This window comes from Manis javanica, chromosome 2 (assembly GCF_040802235.1).
Source record: "Manis javanica isolate MJ-LG chromosome 2, MJ_LKY, whole genome shotgun sequence".
In the NCBI taxonomy this organism is placed as follows: Eukaryota; Metazoa; Chordata; class Mammalia; order Pholidota; family Manidae; genus Manis; species Manis javanica.
In genome coordinates this window covers 133,609,446-133,628,059 of record NC_133157.1, presented here as the reverse complement: position 1 = coordinate 133,628,059, position 18,614 = coordinate 133,609,446, and the positions used below count along the sequence as shown (strand labels likewise).

General features: G+C 45.1%; 1 protein-coding gene across 1 annotated transcript in view; it reads right to left on the bottom strand.

Moving 5' to 3' along the window:
* Positions 1–3,332: 3,332 nt before the first annotated feature.
* ADARB2 (adenosine deaminase RNA specific B2 (inactive)) overlaps positions 3,333–18,614 on the bottom strand; it is a 351,327-nt gene continuing 336,045 nt past the window's right edge. Inside the window, exons 9-10 of the mRNA XM_017674821.3 lie at positions 9,917–10,095; positions 3,333–8,227 (exon numbers count right to left, since the gene is read on the bottom strand). Coding sequence (XP_017530310.2) covers positions 8,051–8,227; positions 9,917–10,095 — 356 coding nt within the window. The 3' untranslated portion in view covers positions 3,333–8,050. The remainder of the gene's footprint in view (positions 8,228–9,916; positions 10,096–18,614) is intronic.

The window sequence follows — 18,614 nt, the reverse complement described above, 5'->3', positions numbered from 1 at the left end:
GAAGATACACAAATGACCAATATGAACATGAAACTCCATTCTTATTAGTCTTTGGGGAAACTTGAATCAACACCTCAGCGAGAGACCACCTCACATCTCCCAGATGGCAGTAATGAAGGACAAGTGACCATCTATATAAAGAAGACACAGCAAGTATTGGAGAGGGTTAGGGGAGCACAGTGCTCATTCATTGCTGCTGGAAATGCACAGAGGTACAGCTACTTTAGTTTCTCTAAGTAACCCTCCACCTGAGATGGGTGCCCTCCCTTGAGTTGAGTCTCCCTGTCGTTAATGGGAAAGACAAGCAGACTGAAAAATAAGAAAGCTCTACCCTGGCCAAGAAGGGATGTGTGTGGGGTTTCAGAGGCTGTGACAGACAAGAACAATGCAGTCCTGTGCCCAGCGTGTTTGTGGTTATGCTCCACTCCTGGATGACTAGTGAAATAGCAAGGTCATGTCAAACACAGGGTTATTAGCTGACCTAGTGGTTCCGCTGCTAGGTACATTCTCAAGGGAATTAAAAAAAGATGTGTCCATATAGAAACTTGTTCATGAATGTTTTAGCACTATTATACTATTCATAATGGCTAAAGAGTGGAAGTAACCGGAATGTTCACGAGCTGATGAGTGGATAACAAAATGTGTTACATCCATGTGATGGCATGTTGTTCAGAGATGAACAATTGTAAAGTGCTGGTGCATTCTATGAAACAGGTGACATGATGGCAGATACAGAAGCCACATGCATGATTCCAGAATCATGTAGAATGGCTAGGCTGGGCTTGCCTGTGTTGGAGGAGAGATTTGCCCTCTGACAGGGAGCATGGTGGTGCTGTGACCGCCACAGTACAGCCCATCTGGGTGAGATGTCCTGGACTGAGATGTTGCAGCTTTGTCTTCCCTTTGTCAGAATTTTAAGCTTGGTGCTTGCCACTTAATACTGGTTTTGGGTTTGGGAATTAAGGAGAATAAATTGTGGATGTAGAATTGGAGAAGGAGAGGTGTGTGCTGTGGAATGTGCACTGAGCTCCTTCTTCTTTGTCTGTCTCTTGTGTCTCTAGAAATGCCGAGAGGACATTCACTGTGGGTTCTTGGTGCTCATCTTGGATTTACCTGCTCGAATCATGAGCATGTCTATATTTACATACAGGGCTCTGCATCTCTCTGAGCTCAGTGCTCTGCTCCAGGGCTCAGTAAAAACTCTGGTAACCCTGAGGGTAGCTGCACACCTCCTGGAAGGTGGGGGCATGCTCTGCCCTGTAGGCTGAGGAGCAGCGGCTGACCAGTGCTGGTGTTGGGTTGCTTAGCAAGTGCAGGGCAGCTGCCCAGCATGGGTTCTGTTCTGGCAGAATCTCATGTTTTTTATTGTAGCTTGGCTGGTTTGGCTGCTAAAACCCAGGTGGCTTGCACCTCTCAGCATCTCTGAGGGCAAGTGCCCTTTGTTTGGGAGAATGTTCACTGTCTGCCTGATCCTGGCCCTGACCCCAGGGTAAGTGTGACCCATGTTATCTGGAGTCACTGGGGAGTGGTGCCATTTTTCCAAGGCCATGGCTGTCCAGGATGGAGCAAGACAGGTCCAGGCCTGTCTCTGAGGACTCATCTCCATCACTCCGAGTCATTTCCAGAGGTGAGTGTGAGGCCAGACATCCAAAACACCTTGTGGCCAGGCTGGGTTGTCGGGTGGGGCTCCAGGAAATCCCAGGAGCCTCAGAGTTCAAGCCCAGGCTTAGGCCAGGGCGGGAGTGTGGCTGCTTTGGGGTTCTATCCACTCTCCAACTTTGTTGATGAAAGCCTTTTCCTGAAAGCTGGCTCTGCATGCACTGGCATTTTCATGCTCATTTGGAAGGGGGCGTTTCTGTCACCAAGTTAAACCCACTGCAGGGACCCACCATCACAGCCCTGGAGGGCATAGTGGTGTGCCAAATGACAGCACATGCCTGGCTGCTCTGCCCCCAACCTTCGTCACACTTGTCATGGTAGATGCCAGCTCTTTTGCTTGGGATACATGCCCTCAGCTGAAACCTTTCCTGAAACAATATCCATCATGTTCGTGTTTTGTAAAAATTCTCAACAAGAAAGAAATGGCACAAGAGGGTAGGCGGGGCTGGTCAGGTGGAGGAGTGAGTAGGGTAGACATGGAGGCCGTTAGGTTTAAGGAGGCCGCAAGGGTCAGGAGTTACCAATCCCATTTCACTTCCCCATGAGTGACAGAAGCACTGGGGTTGGGCACATGGAGATCAGCCTGAGGGGCTTTCTGTCCTTTGGTGAGGAAACAGCCCTGGCCCCCAAGTACCCCAACACAGTGAGGCAGTTCCAACAGGTGGCCTCCAAGTAAGTCATAGTGATGCAACTGAGATTTGTCATGGACCTCACTTAGCCTCTCAGCCTCCTGGGTTCTCTACTGGCCACCGCATCCTGAGTGTCCTCACTTGGGGTTCCTTACTATAAGACATGGGAAATGAGAGGCTATCGATCTGCCCAGCCCTGGCCCAAGGATGGGAGAATTTCACCCCCACTCTGTGACCCCTCCACCTGAGATGGGTGCCCTCCCTTGAGTTGAGTCTCCCTGTAGTTAATGGGAAAGACAAGCAGACTGAAAAATAAGAAAGCTCTACCCTGGCCAAGAAGGAATGTGTGTGGGGTTTCAGAGGCTGTGACAGACAAGAACAATGCAGTCCTGTGCCCAGCGTGTTTGTGGTTATGCTCCACTCCTGGGTGACTAGTGAAATAGCAAGGTCCCTTCAGCAGCCCTGGAACAGGGCAGAATACATTACAGGGAAGGCTGTTTGAATTCTGGTATGGTCAGTCCCCGCAGAGGCCTGCAGAGCTAGGCTGTACACACCCTGAGTGATTTTGGGGTGTTTCTTTTGGCCTGATACCCATCTGGCTTAGTATGCTGCAGGGAAATTATCAGCCTACATGTACCCCAAATACTGTGGCAGATTTGGGTGGAAGACTCAGAATGTCTTACATGTTTGCGATACTTTGACTTTTCAAAGCACTGTGATCTCTGACTCTGCTGATTCCCCTAGCAGCCCTGGGAAGCAGTGCGGTGAAGGCTGTTCCTCCTGCTCCACACTGCAGCGAGAAAACTGATATGTTAACAAGGTGCTGCGTCTGGTCCTGGGTGTTTCAGTCTAGGCCTGCGGTCTTTGAGTAGCTCCTCTGGGCTAGTGACTGCCATAGGCAGAGCCCACTAGCAGTCCCAGCCACCAAAAGAGAGAGCCGTGGGGGGAGGGTGCCCTTTCTTTGGAGTGGGGGCCCTCTGTGGCCCTCACAGCACATTCCTGAGACCCCTTGGACTTGGCTTGATGAGAAAGGCCCCAGGAAAGCAGTTTTACTTGTATTTTTATTCACTTAACAGAAACATTCACTTATCAGTTATCACTAAAGTATAATTTACAGAACTTAGAGGCAAATTAACATATGTAAATTCATATTTTAAGGTTTTGAATTTTTTTACAAATGTTACAAATGTACATCCATTGGTACAATATTGCCATTCAGTCATGCTTTTTTTGTACATACCTTCATTTAAGAATTACTGTTTATTAAGTTCATTTTGCTTAAAAAATACTGAAAATTAGCTGAAAATTAACTGGGCACTAGAAAGTGTTTTTTCCTTTGTTGTGTGTTTGCTTCAGAGTGACAGAAATCTAGCCTGTACGAAAAGAGGCCCCAGAATCCGGATCCTTGTGGCTTTAACTTTAGAAGGTGCTTCATCCCTTCAAGTGTGATTTTGAAATTACGAGATGGGAAATAAAGTCTGTCTCTATCCAGGGCTGGGTGCTGTCTGCAGTCCCTGTAGGGACCATGGTGTTTGGTCTAGTTTCTAGACATGTGACTATCACTGTCCCATTGTCCCTTTGGGTGGGAGGTGGCCTGAAGGGACATGTCCCAGGAATAAAAAAGGACCCTGGCAAACCCACCGGACAAGAAGTCACAAGGGCCCCTCAGGAGGTCCCGCCTGATTCCCAGATCAGTGAGGGGGTCCCCGGGGTCCACACATGCCTGAGCCCCATTCTCAGCTTCTCAGGTGTCCCAGGGCCTCAGGAGTTTAGGACAGGGAAGAAAGGCAATACAGCGGGGAAAGGCAGGGGAGGGAGTGGAGAGTGTGAGAAAGAAGACCCAGGCGGCAGTGTTCTTGGGAGGGTAGGCAACCCGCGGTGGCCTTCCCCAAACCGCAGAGGCACTGCTCTACTCCAAGGCCACCTCTCCACAGCCAGAGCCTTTTGACTCTTAGTTTCTGCTTCCTCATCCTCCACCCTTGACTGATCCTTTATATGATTCAAAATTTGTGGGGAAGGTTTGACAGGTGCCAACAATATCCCAGCGTTCCCGGGAACTGCCTGCTCCAGCTTGGCGTTGGGTGGGACCAGGGACAGCAGTGGCTGGCTCCTCACGTCCTGTCACTATGCCTGGGACAGCCGGGAACCCCTAAGTACTCAATGCTGCAGCCGCCTTTCACAAGGGCGGGACCAGTTTTCCTGATCCCAGACTGGATTTCAGGCTCTGCAACCACTGGGAGAGGTGGTGGTGGGGCAGCCGAGGTGCACCAGGTTTTGCTGAGTGTTGAATGGACTTCTGCCAGGAGAGGTGTCACTGCAGTTGAGTGGTGGTACATATACTTCTTAGCTCCCCTTTGGCCTCTATTAGATAGTGATATTTATTGTATTTCGGCCCAATTGGACAGATGATTTCATTATAATGGTTTCTTAACAAGTGGGTATAGAAGTTCCCCTAAATTAAAAATGTCTAAGTTTCAAATATCTTCTTAAAATTTTTTAAACAAGAAACTATAGACCCATCTTGAAATTTATAATCTAAAAATAGGATTTCATCAAAATACTCTATTCTGGGTATTGATATACACATATTAACTGTTTATGGCTCTCCAGACATGGTAAATACTATACCGAAAAAAAAAAGCATTTAGCTTTGACTTGTTTCATAGAAGAGCTTCCTGTGAAAAGGAAATGATGTGGGAGAACATGAACTTTGCTTGAAAGGTAACTCAACCTGATGTTTCTGAGGAACAGCAAAACTCACAAATCCCTAGTGGCATAGTAGATACATACAGACTCACAAGAAAACCGCAGGAAGAGCAGAAAACCATAGTTAGAGACCTGCATCCTTCCTTGGGAAAAACGAAACCAAGGAAACCCTAAACCCAATAACCTGCTGTCAGCTGCCCCTGGAGGTGGATGGGCAGGGCCCACATGACTACGGCCTTCTTCCTGGTGGGAGTCCTGTGAAGAGGCTGGCCAAGTGGTTCGACCCTGACAGTTTGGCCAGGAACCAGGCAGAAACCTTATATTGCCAGCCTCCCCAGTGGGCAGGTAAAGAGATGTTAGTTTTATTTGGATGTTAGTATTGGGCTGAGTAGCTGTACATACAGATGTGGGCAGTGTGACAACCAAGAGCTGACACTGTTAGGTAGTGTGAAGCATGGCGGTGCAGGAGGCCGTGTTGAGACTGGTGAGCAGTGCCAGTGTAGCCCTGGGGCCGGGAGACCCTGACTGTGTCTGCCTCACATGGTCATGTGTTCAGGCTGGCTGCTTGGCTCTGTTCTCAGGAAAACCTCAGGTGGTGAAGTGTCTGTGGCCCCCTGTCATTCACCAGGCAGGGGTGCAGGGTCGACCTGTAGAGCAGGGCTGGGATGTGCTTTCGGACCTTGAGGCAGAGAGTGAAGTCCTTAGGCTTCCGCCTGGAACTTTTGCCCTTGGCTGACAGGCCCTGTCCTCTCCATTTACACCAGGTACCACCTTAGAATCTTCTCCCTTGCTGCCCTTTGTGTGCCTGGGATCATCTCCCTCCCCATTTTCTGCTCACTTGGAGAGGCCCCAGCAGAGCTCCACCTCTCAGACACACTCTGCTGCATTGGAAATGCTTCTCATTATAGACCTGCAGAACTGAAGCCTCCCCTTCCAAGGAGTCCCCTGGCGTAATAGACCAGTCCTACATTAGTGCTCATGGTTGGGGTATTAATGTGTGACTTTCTCCAGAAGTGGTGAAGTTGGATTGCTTCTGGAGAGCCAGTGTCTTAGACAGTGAATCATGACCAAATGGCTGCCACTTGGGCACCATGGGAGTATTCATTCTGGAAAGTCACAGTTGTGTAAGCCCTGCCCATCCACCTGCAGGGCAGCCATCTGAGTTTCTGGAATGATGTCATAAGGGTGGTGCTGCTGTGCCTGTTTGCAGGTGAACATCCTGCATCTTGCCTGGGATGGTTAAGATGGGGGCTGCTAATGCCATCTTCTCTTTGTAGAGGAGCACGTTGATAAGATGCATATATATATACTTCTCCCAGCAATAGCTCAGAATGCTAGCAGTTAAGGTCTGGGTATTAGATTTCAACCAGCATCCTTGAGAAGGGCACAGATGACTGGCAGTTGAGTCAGCCTAAGTCATAAATTAGCTCTTAAGGGTCTGGTTCCCTAAGCTTCCTCCTAGTGACACGCCAGATTATCAGAAACTAATGTGGACTAGTTATTCAATCATAGCTTTTGTACCAAATTAAGGTTTCAATTTCCTTCGTCAAATTTTATGAAAGATTAATATGAGTCATCCATTTGCAAAAACTTTCATATCTTTTGAAATTTTATTGTGAAGAAGTTGTCCAGTATGGTGCTGTTTTCCTTCAAAAAGAACTTATGTGATAGATTTGACCTTCTATTTAATGCCACGAAGAGTTTCTATTTCCATTCTAGCGTCTCTACTTGTTTTCTTGTGACAAATATCTATAGCTCAACTTGTTTCATTTTTGCCTCATTGTCAGAATGTCTGTAATTTGTACTTGAGTCTATACAGCATGATGCTATGCCTGCACTTCTTGGGTTAGGAGGTGAGCCTGTGTGCCCGTCAGGACATATGCCCAGGCAGTCAGCAAGTGTCGTGTCAGGAGACCATAGTGAGCCAGCTGCTCCTGAGCCTTCTGTGGAGCAAATGACTTCCAGATATGGATCTTTCATGGGAGAAACTGGAGCCCTGCTACCTGGCATTATGGGTTAGGAGCAAGCTCTCGGTGGTGAGAGTCACATGATCCAGGTTGTGGATGGCCCAAGGGCCCTGCCCGTGTGAAGAGGATGCATGGAACGATGCATGGTGTGCGTGAACCAGGCCTGTGTCCAGCGAGCCCTGGAGCCTGGCCGCCTGGTGCCTGTGCAGGTGACAGAGACCCGCCTCCTGCATTCCTGCAGCTGTTTTTTTGTCATGCAAGATGAGACTGGGAACGTGAAAGAATGGAGGGCTGGTGGCTTGAGCCCAAAGTGAAGGTTATTTTGGATGTTTTTTGTGCTTGCTTTCTAATAAAATAACCTTTTTTTTTTTTCTAAAAAGTCAGAATTTGGTATAGGACTTGGTTTCCTTGTTCCCTGGTGGGGAGGTTGTAGGGTCTTGCTCAGACTTCCTCAGTGGCTGTGGTTGTCGGCTGCTGGGCAGGTGGGTGGGCGGAGAACCGGGCCCTGGAGTCTGAGATGGCCTCTGCATGTGGCTCCTAGCTCATCCCAGCTTTTCCTGCTGCCCCTTTGTGCTGCAAGAGCAGCCTTCATTTCTCTGGCTTTTTGATATTGTGCATCTTAAGTCCCTTTGAAAGGAGGTGGAATAAAAACTTAAAAATATGATGAAAACAGTAGAGCATTCTTACCGGCCTCTTTGGGGAAGAGCCCATGGCTTTTCTCCTCACTCATGGCTCATCTGACATATATGATCTTGTGCTAGGGAGAACTGAATGCATTACTTGAGAGGTGCGGGCTGCAGGGACACTCAGGGGATGCGTAGGCTGCAAGAACCCTCTAGCCTGAGTGACTCTCCTTTGGCCTGGGGAGAGAGAGCTGCTGCAGATACCAGTGTGTCCTTGCAGCTGGCCATGTGGGAGCTGCTATCTGGGATGAGGTGCACTCCTAGCTCAAGTCTAGCTGCTCACCTGAACATTGAACACCAAAGGAAAATGAATGCAGAGTGCCCTGCCACATCCCTGCACACACACACACACACTCCACCTGCCTGCCGGGTGCTCCACTTTGGTCCATGAGCAGAGTCTGGTGACTCATAGAGTTAGTGGAAACTGGTCTTGCTCAGGGGGCTTCCTCACCCAGGTGCCCAGACCAGCCTTCTGAAATGCTTTGAACAGCTGCTGTTTGACAGACTGGTAGGTGCGTGCCCCCAGCTTGGCCTCACAGTACAGGGACGGTGTGTCTGCCAGGCGTGGTATCCGTGGGCTCAGCTGTGGGACAGGAATGAGAAAGAATGTGAGCATGGCAGACGGGCAGGGCCACTGTGAGAGCACAGGCATGGCAAGCTCCTGCCACTTTCTGCTTTCCTTGAAACAAGGGTGCCTGGAGGGGACTGGTGTCCTGGGAAAGCACCAGGAGCACTCCTAACAGGGCTCTCACCAACATGCAGCAAGAGCAGTGTGCCATGGGGGAGATGGGCACTCAGGATGCATGTTTTGCTGATCAGTGCGCACTTTGTGCAGTCCAACTGTGTGCACTTAGTGTGTGCAGTCCTTAGTGTGTGCAGTCCTTGGCCTTTACAGTCCTTGGCGTGTGCAGTCCTTGGTGTGTGCACTTACTATGTGCAGTGTGTACATACTGATTTACAGTAGTAAGATTGGTAACTAAAGAGAAATATCTATTCTCTGTGAAATTGACCTATTGATAAAATAAAGCCTCATATAAAATTAGAAGACAAGGGATGAGATAGCTACAGCCCTGAGCTTTCAAGGCAGGCAGTTCTGTAATTCCAAGGAGACTCTGGCTGTGGGAGAACTGCTTCACAAGAGGAGTAAGTAGTGAACAAAGTGAACATATAAGGAGCTTACTGGTTAAAATATAAACACTGTGTTTTTTTTCTTTGGAGGAGGATTGGGACTCAAACGGGGATGTCTTGGGGGCCAGGGTGACAGTGGGGCTGAAGCCTCATCCTGGGAGCAGGACCCAGAGGGTGGAGTTTACTGCTAGCCAACCAGATGACGGAGGTGGGTGTTCCCTCTGCCCAGGGTCTGGCCGTACCAGGCAAAGCAGGCTGGATCAGCCCGGCTTCACTGCCCCCCTCAGTGGGAGGTAGGGGTGGCAGGTCTGAATCTCACTGCAGGGCCTCTTGCAGACCAATCTGCCCACTTGCTGGCTGGCATTACCTTACCTGTGTGTGGAGGGCCCCTTCTGTTCAGCAGGACAAAAAGAGTGTTGTGTTCTGACTGTGCAGTCTCAGTGTGGCGCACACTGTGTGGGAGCAAGAAGCATGGAAAGTGCTCCAGCACAGGTGGGAAGGGACTGGGTCCTCACAGAGCAGCCCCAGGCCCCGTACCTGGCTGCTGGCTGGGCAGAAGTCACTGCCAGCTAGGAGCACGATGTGAAGCTACTGGTGTCCTCTCAGTTGACATGTGTTTATTCTAAGCATTGGTATGTCTATCCTGTTTTACTCCTGCTGAATGAACCACATCATTCCTACTCCTGTCTGCATAAAGCATGGGGAAATGGGCGTGGCAGCGTTAAGGTCTTTCTTTGTTTTTCTGTTTCTGTTATGGTGGTGTTTTTTTTTTTGGGTCACCGCTGCTATGGTTTAGAAACATGGCAATGTATATCAAGTTAAAATCTGAGTTATTATGCCTATTTATAGAGGAGAAAGTAAGCTCGGACTCGTGGTAGCATGAGCCAAACCCTCTGACATTCACTACCTGTGTCATTCAGGGAATCACTCAGTTTCCTTATGTCTAAACTGGGGTAACCCACTCCAGGAGGTGCCTGGACTTTGCTCCACATATCACTGTTGGTGCCCCGCCCAAGCCTTGTGGAGCCGCTGCTGTCCTGGGCCCTGCTTGGTGTAGCCACAGCTGGTCTGTGGGGAGTTGGGAACAGTAGACAGAGGGACACTGCCACATGGCTCAGATCAACCCAATGCAGGGTCTTGTTACCTTCTCATAAAGCTGCGCCCACCGCGCTGACAGCATGTGCTTGCAGAGCCTGGAGGGGCGCCCGCAGCTCCTCTTCCCGGTTGTGGCGTCGATGACCTCCACGTCTGCACTGCCCAAGACCCAGTTCAAGCTGAAGTGGGGAGGCTTCCCAGGCTGGCGCGCCTCCATATGACTCACGCCTGCCACAAGAGAAGGGGAAGCTGGCAGACATCAGTGTTCCTGGCCCCTAGCATCCAGGGTCCTGTGAGACCAGCTGATGGGCCCTGGAGAGGGCAGGCCTGTCCTTCCCCTCATCTCCACGTTCACGCCTTGGCCAGACCCCCCCAACCTTAGGGATGGAGAAAGTGAAGCACCTTCTTCCTGGAAGCCTTGCAGGAGGGGGCCTGAGGCTTGTTTTCACCTTTTAATTGGAAGCATTTTTATTGAAGGCAGTGTTGTAACAATAAAGCTCTGCTCACATTGTTTTTCTCTTTCTACAAACATTTGTCGAGTGGGTTATGAACAAATGTGACCTTGTAAAAGCCATCTGACAATGTGCATTTATTGGGTACCTGCTGCATGCCCAGCTCTGCACAAGGGAAGACATCAACAGATAGTAAGTGGTACCAGACAGGCCCTGAGGTTCATAGTTTGGCTAATGAGATAAAAAGCAATGAAAATGAGAGAACTGAGAGTGTAGGATACCTAATCAAGCAACGTGGTCCAGAAACAGCTCTGGCTACAGAATTTTCCAGACATAGTGCTTGGTGGCTTAAGGAAAACAATAGAAAGGCATTCCCTGTAGCTGTATAGTCCTTAAGACTGTGGCCGAAGCCTATGCAGTGGGCAGGGCCATCCCCTCCTGAGGTGCTAAGGGGGGAACTGCCTTGTCTCCTCTCCCTCTGGGCACAGCATTCTGGGATCCTAGGTGCATCCCTCCCACCATCTCAGCCTCCTTCCCGTGGCTACTTGTGTTTCCACACCATGCCCCCTCCACCTCATCTGTTTTTCTCTCCCTTTCTGTCTCTCTATCTCTGTCTTTCTGTGTCTCTCTTTCTTTTTGTCTCCTTCCCTCTCCCTGTCTCTCTGTCTGTACTTCTGTCTGTCTCCCTCTCTCTCTGTTTCTCTCTGTCTCCCTCTCTCTATCTCTGTCTCCGCCTCAGCCTCTCTCTTGTAAGACACTTGTGATGCATATGGGACCCACTGACATAATGCAGGATCATCTCATCTCAAATCCTTAATCACACCTACAAGGACCCTTTTTCCAAACAAGGTAATGCACAGGCTTCAGAGATTAGGATTTGGTATCTTGGTGGCCATTATCAGCCTACTACCAGAACTAATTTTGAATTTTGGAAGTGGTCTATAAACCAAGTGGTAAGACTTTCTGGGGAGGGTGTGATCTGACCCTCAGCGGCACATGCACACACACATCAGACACACGTACCATGTACACACACACACCACACACACACACCCCTAATGGAATTGGAACTAGTGATTTTTATGTGGACTTGTGGATTTGGAGTAAATACTAAGGCTGCATTAATGTCGTTTTATTCATTTTCATTAGCATGAACATCATTATAATTGACAGTAATTTTATAGCTACTGTCTTGTGTTAATAGAACACATTCCAGGGAGAGTGTGTGGAATGTACCAGAGGTGGGAGCTGGTGTATGAGAAATTAGTGCTCTGTGGGGACGGGAGGGACTCATGGCATGTCCCATGGGTCGTACAAGCCCACGGGAACCCATAGCCCACGGAACAGGCTGTCCGCATCAGACTGGGTTATGGTGGCTGCACCATCCTCAGTGCTCTGTGAGGTGTGGGGGACAGTGGCAGCATTGCCAGCATGCATGGGGGCGGGAGGCCTCCCTTCCAGGGAGTGTTTCCCTGGGCCTGCCTTCCTGGAGTCACAGGAACGAGACCTCACTTGTGACCATAATGACTGGGGTTTGTAGTCCTCATGGTTTAAAATGTACAGGATCACAGGACTCCCCTAAAGATGTGAAATCTCCTCCATGGCAGGAAGAAATTGGAATTTTTCATTTTATAACCTGGTAGTTCTAGGTTCTGGTAAAGATTGTCATTATTTCAGAAGATATGGGACAAAGGTACAGTGGCAGGATATGGTCATTTTTGCTTTAAATTATGTGTTTTTCACTGGCATAGTGTTCAAACTGTAAAAATAAGCTGAGTTTTACACTGGGTAAAAATATGGGTGATTGCCACTGCTTTTTGTTCTGCCTATCCACCTTGGTCATTTTTCTAGTGCCCAGATAGCACAGGTAGTGCCCCTTTCATGTGAGTGTGATGGAGTTGATTAGCTCATGTCTTTCTATTTGGGATACTGTGTTGACTTCATTTTTAAAGGATACTTTTCCTGGATCTAAGTTTTAGGTTGAGATTAATTTTCTATCATCATTTTAAAGATATTGTTTCTTTGTTTTCTGTCTTCCAAAAATCAGCTATCAGTCTGATTTGGCTCCTTTTAAGTTGCTCTGTTTTTTATTTTCTGACTGCTTTTAAGATTTTCTTTCTTTGTTTCATTGTCTTCTTTTTTTGGCAATTTTACCAATAAAAACTCTGCTCCAGATTCTGTCCTCCATCCCCCTCTGTCTACCCCCTTTGCACATCACTGTTTTCCTTCAGGATTTTGCTCTGACACCACCCTTTCCGTGAGGTCTTTCCTGATCCTGTGATTTAGAATTGAAGGTCCCTTTTAAATCCCTTCTTTGCTTTGTTTTTCTACAAAGCATTTATATTTTGTCTGTCTCCCCATTGCAGGTAGTCCCTGGGGTATGGATTTTTTCACTGCTCTTTTCCCAGTGCAGAATTATCCCTGGCATTGTAAGTAATCAATACACATTTGTTGAATGATTAAACATGCACCTGGATTATGTGGGCCAACTTTCGTGATGTTTGGTTAAATGAGATGTATTGACAATAAAGTATTTTCCTTAAATGGTAAAATTTCAAGAGCAATGTAATAAAGTTTGCTGTTCAAATCCTTTTGTGAAACAATTCCTTAAAATCATGGTAGAAAATAAATTAAACCTAACTAATATGCAAGTATTTTTAGAAGCACTCCCAGAAGAATAAAACAAGGTTTTCCTATAATTAAAAACTGTAAAATTTTTTTAATTAAGGTATGATTGATATACACTTTTCTGAAGGTTTCACATGAAAAAACAATGTGGTTACTACATTTACCTGTATTATCAAGCCCCTGCCCATACCCCAATGCAGTCTCTGTCCATCAGTGCAGCAAGATGCCACAGATTCACTATGTGCCTTCTCTGTGCTACACTGTTCTCCCCGTGATCCCCCACGCCATGTATACTAAACATAATACCCCTCAATCCCCTTCTCCCTCCCTCCCCACCTGCCCTCCCACACCCCTCCCCTTTGGTAACCACTAGTTCATTCTTGGAGTCTCTGAGTCAGCTGCCATTTTGTTCCTTCAGTTTTGCTTCATTGTTATACTCCACAAATAAGGGAAATCATTTGGCATCTTTCTCCACCTGGCTTATTTCACTGAGCTAATATCCTCCAGCTCCATCCATGTTGCTGCAAATGGTAGGATTTGTTTCTTTCTTATGGCCAAATAGTATTCCATTGTGTATATGTACCACATCTTCTTTATCCATTCATCTACTGATGGACACTTAGGCTTCCATATCTTGGCTATTGTAAAAAGTGCTGCGATAAACATATGGGTGCATATGTCTTTTTGAATCTGAGAAGTTGTATTCTTCGGGTAATTCCAAGAAGCAGGATTCCGGGTCAAATGGTATTTCTATTTTTAGTTTTTTGAGGAACCTCCATATTGCTTTCCACAATGGTTGAACTAGCTTACATTCCCACCAGCAGTGTAGGAGGGTTCCCCTTTCTCTGCATCCTCACCAGCATTTGTTGTTCTTAGTCTTTTCGATGCTGGCCATCTTTACTGGTGTGAAGTGATATCTCATTGTAGTTTTAATTCGCATTTCTTTGATAATTAGTGATGTGGAGCATCTTTTCATGTGTCTGTTGGCCATCTGAATTTCTTCTTGGAGAACCGTCTCTTCATATCCTCTGCCCATTTGTTAATCGGGTTATTTGCTTTTTGGGTGTTGAGGCATGTAAGTTCTTTATATATTTTGGATGTTAACCCTTTGTTGGATATGTCATTTACAAATATATTCTCCCATACTGTAGGATGCCTTTTTGTTCTGTTGATGGTGTCCTTTGCCCTACAGAAACTTTTTAGTTTGATGTAGTCCCATGAGTTCTTTTTTGCTTTTGTTTCCCTTACTCAAGGAGATGCGTTCAGGAAGAAGCTGTTCATGCTTATATTCAGGAGATGTTTGCCTATGTTGTCTTCTAAGAGTTTTATGGTTTCATGACTTACATTTAAGTCTTTAATCTACTTTGAGTTTACTTTTGTGTTTGGCATTAAACAATAATCCAGTTTCATTCTCTTGCATGTAGCTGTCCAGTTTTGCCAACAGCAGCTGTTGAAGAGGCTCTCATTTCCCTGTTGGCTCCTTTATCATATATTAATTGACCATATATGGTTGGGTTTATATCAGGGCTCTCTAGTCTTTTCCATTGGTCTATGGGTCTGTTCTTGTGCCAGTACCAAATTGTCTTGATTACTGTGGCTTTGTAGTAGAGCTTGAAGTTGGGGAGTGTAATGCCCCCAGCTTTATTCTTCCTTCTCAGGATTGCTTTGGCTATTTGAGGTCTTTTGTGGTTCCATATGAATTTTAGAATGATTTTCTCTACTTTGTTGAAGAATGCTGTTGGTATTTTGATAGGAATTGCATTGAATCTATAGATTGCTTTAGGCAGGATGGCCATTTTGACAATATTAATTCTTTCTATCCATGAGCATGGTATGAGTTTCCATTTATTGGTATCTTCTTTAATTTCTCTTAGGAGTGTCTTGTAGTTTTCAAGGTATATGTCTTTAACATCCTTGGTTAGGTTTAATTCCTAGGTATTTTACTCTTTTTGATGCAACTGTGAATGGAATTGTTTTCCTGTATTCTCTCTCTGCTAGTTCATTGTTAGTGTAGGAAAGGAACAGATTTCTGTGTATTAATTTTGTATCCTGCAACTTTGCTGAATTCAGATATTAGATCTAGTAGTTTTGGAGTGGATTCTTTTGGGTTTTTTTATGTACAGTATCGTGTAATCTGCAAACAGGGACAGATTAACTTCTTCCTTGCCAATCTGGATGCCTTTTATTTCTGTGTGTGTTGTCTGATTGCCGTGGCTAGGACCTCCAGTACTATGTTGAACAGAAGTGGGGAAAATGGGCATCCTTGTCTTGTTCCCAATCTTAAAGGAAAAGCTTTCAGCTTCTCCCTGTTAAGTATGATGTTGGCTGTGGGTTTGTCATATATGGCCTTTATTATGTTGAGGTGCTTGCCCTGTATACCTATTTTGTTGAGAATTTTTATCATGAATGGATGTTGTATTTTGTCGAATGCTTTTTCAGCATCTATGGAGATGATCATGTGGCTTTTGTCCTTCTTTTTGTTGATGTGATGGTTGATGTTGATGGATTTTCGAATGTTGTACCATCCTTGCATCCCTGGAATAAATCCTACTTGATCATGATGGATGATCTTTTTGATGTATTTCTGAATTTGGTTTGCTAATATTTTGTTGGCTATTTTACATCTATGTTCATCAGGGATATTGGTCTGTAATTTTCTTTTTTTGTGTGTGTGTTGTCTTTGCCTGGTTTTGGTATTAGAGTGATGCTGGCCTCATAGAATGAGTTTGGAAGTATTCCCTCTTCTTCTACTCTTTGGAAAACTTTAAGGAGGATCGGTATTAGGTATTCACTAAATGTTTGATAAAATTCAGCGGTAAAGCCATCTGGCCCAGGGATTTTGTTCTTGGGTAGTTTCTTGATTACCAGTTCAATTTTGTTGCTGGTATTTGGTCTGTTCAGATTTTCTGTTTCTTCCTTGGTCAGCCTTGGAAGGTTGTATTTTTCTAGAAAGTTGTCCATTTCTTCTGAGTTTCCAGTTTGTTAGCATATAATTTTTCATAGTATTCTCTAATAATTCTTTGTATTTCTGTGGTGTCCGTAGTGATTTTTCCTTTCTCATTTCTAATTCTGTTTATGTGTTTAGAGGCTCTTTTTTTCTTGATAAGTCTGGCTAGGGGTTTATCTATTTAATTTTCTCAAAGAATCTGCTCTTGCTTTCACTGATTCTTTCTATTGTTTTATCTTCTCTATTTTATTTATTTCTGTTCTAATCTTTATTATGTCCCTTCTTCTACTGACTTTGGGCCTCATTTGTTCTTCTTTTTCTAGTTTCGTTAACTGTGAGTTTAGACTGCTTATATGGGATTTCTCTTATTTCCTGAGGTAGGCCTGTATTGCTATACATTTTCCTCTTAGCATGGCCTTGGATGCATCCCACAGATTTTGTGGTGTTGAATTATTGTTGTCATTTGTCTCCATATATTGCTTGATCTCTGTTTTTATTTGGTCATTGATCCATTGGTTATTTAGGAGCATATTGCAAAACCTCCATGTGTTTATGGGATTTTTCATTTTCTTTGAGTAATCTATTTCTAGTTTCATACCTTTGTGGTCTGAGAAACTGTTTGGTACAATATCAGTATTCTTTAATTTACTGAGGCTGTTTTTGTGGTCTAGTATATGATCTATTCTTGAAAATGTTCCATGTACACTTGAGGAGAATGTATTCTGCTTCTTTTGGGTGTGTAGTTCTGTAGATGTCTGTTAGGTCCATCCGTTCTAATGTGTTGTTCAATGCCTCTGTCTCATTACTTATTTTCTGTCTGGTTGTCCTGAGTGAGTGGAGTGTTGAAGTCTCCTAGAATGAATGCATTGCATTCTATTTTCCCTTTTAATTCAGTTAGTATTTGTTTCACATATGTAGGTGCTCCTGTGTTGGGAGCATAGATATTTATCATGGTTATATTTTCTTGTTGGATTGACCCCTTATTGTTATGTAATGTCCTTCTTTGTCTCTTGTGACTTTCTTTGTTTTGAAGTCTATTTGTCTGATACAAGCACTACAACTCCTGCTTTTTTCTCTCTTTTAGTGGCATGAAATATCTTTTTCCATCCTTTCACTTTTAGTCTGTATATGTCTTTGGGTTTAAAGTGAGTCTCTTGTAGGCAGCATATAGATGGGTCTTGTTTTTTTTTATCCATTCAGTGAGTCTATGTCTTCTGATGGTGCATTCAGACCATTTACATTTAGTGTGATTATTGATAGGTATGTACTTATTGCCATTGGAGACTTCAGATTTGTCATTACCAAAAGTTCAAGGTTAACTTCCTTACTATCTAAGAGTCTAACTTAACTCACTTAATATACTATTACAAACACAATCTAAGGGTTCTTTTATTTTTCTCCTCCTTTTTCTTCCTCCTCCATTCTTTATATATTAGGTATCATATTCTGTACTCTTTGTCTATCCCTTGATTGACTTTGGGGATAGTTAATGTAATTTTGCATTTGCTTAGTAATTAGCTGTTCTACTTTCTTTACTGTGGTTTTATTACCTCTGGTGATGGCTCTTAAACCTTAGGAACACGTCCATCTATAGCAGTCCCTCCAAAATTGACTATAGAGATGGTTTGTGGGAGGTAAATTCTCTCAGCTTTTGCTTATTTGGAAATTGTTTAATCCTTCCTTCAAATTTGAATGATAATCTTGCCAGATAAAGTAATCTTGGTTCCAGGCCCTTCTACTTCATTGCATTAAATACATTATGCCACTCCCTTCTGGCCTGTAAGGTTTCTGCTGAGAAGTCTGATGTTAGCCTGATGGGTTTTCCTTTGTATGTGATCTTATTTCTCTCTCTGGCTGCTTTTAATAGTCTGTCCTTATCCTTGATCTTTGCCATTTTAATTGCTACATGTCTTGGTGTTGTCTTCCTTGGGTCCCTTGTGTTCTGAGATTTGTGGATCTCTATGGCCTGAGAGACTATCTCCTTCCCCAGACTGGTGAAGTTTTCAGCAATTACCTCCTCAAAGACACTTTCTATCCCTTTCTCTCTCTCTTCTTCTGGTACCCCTATAATGTGAATATTGTTCCATTTGGATTGGTCACACAGTTCTCTCAATATTCTTTCATTCTTAGAGATCCTTTTTGCTCTCTGTGCCTCAGCTTCTTTGTATTCCTCTTCTCTAGTTTCTATTTCATTTATCGTCTCCTCCACCACATTCAATCTGCTTTTAATACCCTCCATTGTACTCTTCAATGATTGGATCTCTGACTGGAATTCATTTCTGAGTTCTTGAGTAGCTTTCCATACCTCTATTAGCATGTTAATGATTTTTATTTTGAACTCCCTTTCAGGAAGAGTCATGAGGTCCATGTCATCTTTCTCAGGAGTTATATCTATTTTACTCTGTACCAGGTTCCTTTGGCGTTTCATATTTGTGTATGGCGCCCTCTAGTGTCCAGAAGCTCTATTCTGGAGCTACTCAGTCTCTGAAGCAGGGGAGTGGGATTCGTGCCTGGAGAGAGGAAAAAGCTGTTCCCCACCTCCCGGCTGCTATGCCTGTCTCCACTGCCTGAACCAGTGGGCCGATCACACAGGTATAAACTTTTGTCTCAGAGCAGCTGGATATGGATCCCTGCTTTCCACAAGTGACTAGGATCTCAGTCTTTCAAGAATTCTGCCTGTCTTAGCTTTCCAACCCCATAATCACAAAATAGCTTTCCAA